This window comes from Aulonocara sp. 'chitande type north' Nkhata Bay, linkage group LG17 (genome assembly GCF_057382095.1).
Source record: "Aulonocara sp. 'chitande type north' Nkhata Bay isolate Kocher_YH1m ecotype deep benthic linkage group LG17, A_spYH_male_GT1.1, whole genome shotgun sequence".
In the NCBI taxonomy this organism is placed as follows: domain Eukaryota; kingdom Metazoa; phylum Chordata; class Actinopteri; order Cichliformes; family Cichlidae; genus Aulonocara; species Aulonocara sp. 'chitande type north' Nkhata Bay.
In genome coordinates, this window is record NC_141360.1 from 19,878,467 (window position 1) to 19,880,287 (window position 1,821).

The 1,821-nt window shown below is 42.4% G+C and overlaps 1 protein-coding gene across 1 annotated transcript; it reads right to left on the reverse strand.

Annotated features, from left to right (window-relative positions):
- Nucleotides 1-397: 397 nt before the first annotated feature.
- LOC147309987 (uncharacterized) lies at nt 398-1,821 on the reverse strand. The gene is made up of 5 exons (XM_086268272.1): nt 1,806-1,821; nt 1,619-1,700; nt 1,465-1,527; nt 1,309-1,371; nt 398-1,194 (listed from the first exon to the last, which is right to left on the reverse strand). The coding sequence occupies exons 1-5, from the start codon at nt 1,819-1,821 to the stop codon at nt 663-665; spliced, it is 756 nt and encodes a 251-aa protein (XP_086124398.1). The 3' UTR covers nt 398-662.

Here is a 1,821-nt window from a genome sequence, read left to right on the forward strand (position 1 = left end):
CTCCGGATCATACCGATCATCAGCGTTTAAAACAGCCTGAACATCTGAAGCCAGCGAGGGGCCACGCAGGACCACGTTTAGAACACTGCCCTGTTGGGATCCCGCCACAGCTCTGTCTATCACATTGGCTAAGCACTCGCGCACTCGCGCCGGCACTTGTTCTGGATGATCGAGACTTATACCCCTAAAATCAAGGCGTTCACGCAATTCGCGAGCATTAAAATTAGGTATCTCTCTAATGTGTGACTGAGAGCGGCTGCCGGACCCAGACTGCACAACGGGCTCAATAACAACTGCAGTAGCTGCAGCAGAGGTGACCCGGCTAGATTGTGCATCAGACGCAAAATCACCAGCAACACAAGCTATATGGTTAGCATCAGTAACAGCAACGGCCCGAGCAACACCTGCTGTACTATCACTATTATTAGCAACAATAGCCCCATCAGCAATAGCAGACGTAGGAACAGTCTGACAAGGATGTGTATCGGATGAGGCTGATGCAGGCACCCTATTAAGTCTAGCTATAATATCGTCTAATTTTTTATCTGTTTCTTCAGCCCACTGCATAAAAGTCTCTAAGTCAAAACATCTAACAGGAGTGGAGGTTCCGTTATTATGTTTAAATAATTTATTTGGAGGGTCCATGGTCTGGATTTTAAAAGTCAGGGACTTGAAATTTTGCTGCAGATGTTGTCTAATGTACTACACACTTTGTTTATGAGTTTGGTAAACTGTTGCCTTTGTACCTGTGCTTCTTGGTGGTATTGATTGAGTCTAGCTTCAATCAAACATAATTTATCAGCTATTGAGGCTATATGACTTTGTTCAGCAGGCTGAGCGTCTGGAAGCTTTATGTAAGCATCATACGCCGCTGATATTTGAGAGTCTGTTATGCCGCCTTCTTCGAAATCTATGTGTGAATCAACGCTATTTCTGACACATTCTGGGGTGGTGGGTATATGAACTAGATCAAAATCTGACATGCTGTACTCAAAAACATCAGAGAAATCGCGAGGTAGCCACTCACTCGGGGGTGTTGCAGGTTCGCTGATGAAGATCGGTTCTGACTCTCCACTGTTGCACAAAGCTCCAGGTTTTTGTTGTTCTGGGAGGTCGATACTGCTTAAACATTCCAAAAACGTCTGGAATCGTATGGTGTCCTGATCATTATGAGGAGGGGTGCTGTTCTGCAGTCTGTGAAGATAGATAGACATGTGTTAAAACATATTATACATGTACCCATTTCAAACTGAATAAGCGTGTCTCCCTCTCTCTCTTTTTATCTAATTTATATATGCCTATGCTTACCTTGTAGTGTGCGTTATTCGGGATGGTCCTGCTTCTCCACACACCCGGTTCTCTGGCGTGGCTCTGTAGGTGTAAAACGGTCAGTTTAGAACATTTGTAATTGTTTAAACCCCTTTAAAAAAAAATACACAACTATACATCCCGTTGTATACACACCTGATGTAAGGTAGGGCTCTGTGGTAGCGGTGTCTGAATGTTTTCCTGCTCAGTTTGTTAACCCTGGAACAAACAAAAACGTTATTACATAATTTAAAACAATCGCTAGTTTAAAAGATACATACGTTTAAAAATCCAGTAATGCTGTACACACCTTGTGCCTGTTAGAGAACTAGTTCCAGCTGTAAAAGCGCCCGTTTCTAAAGAAAAGGGTCCTGGGCCGTTCTCCCGAACTCCTAAAAATTAAGCTTTTGTTTTAGGAAAAAAGATAGTTTGAATATCCTATAATATGTTAACATAACACTTTTTAAAAATCCAATAATAGGTTTTGTTTTACTTACCGTTTACGATGTCCAT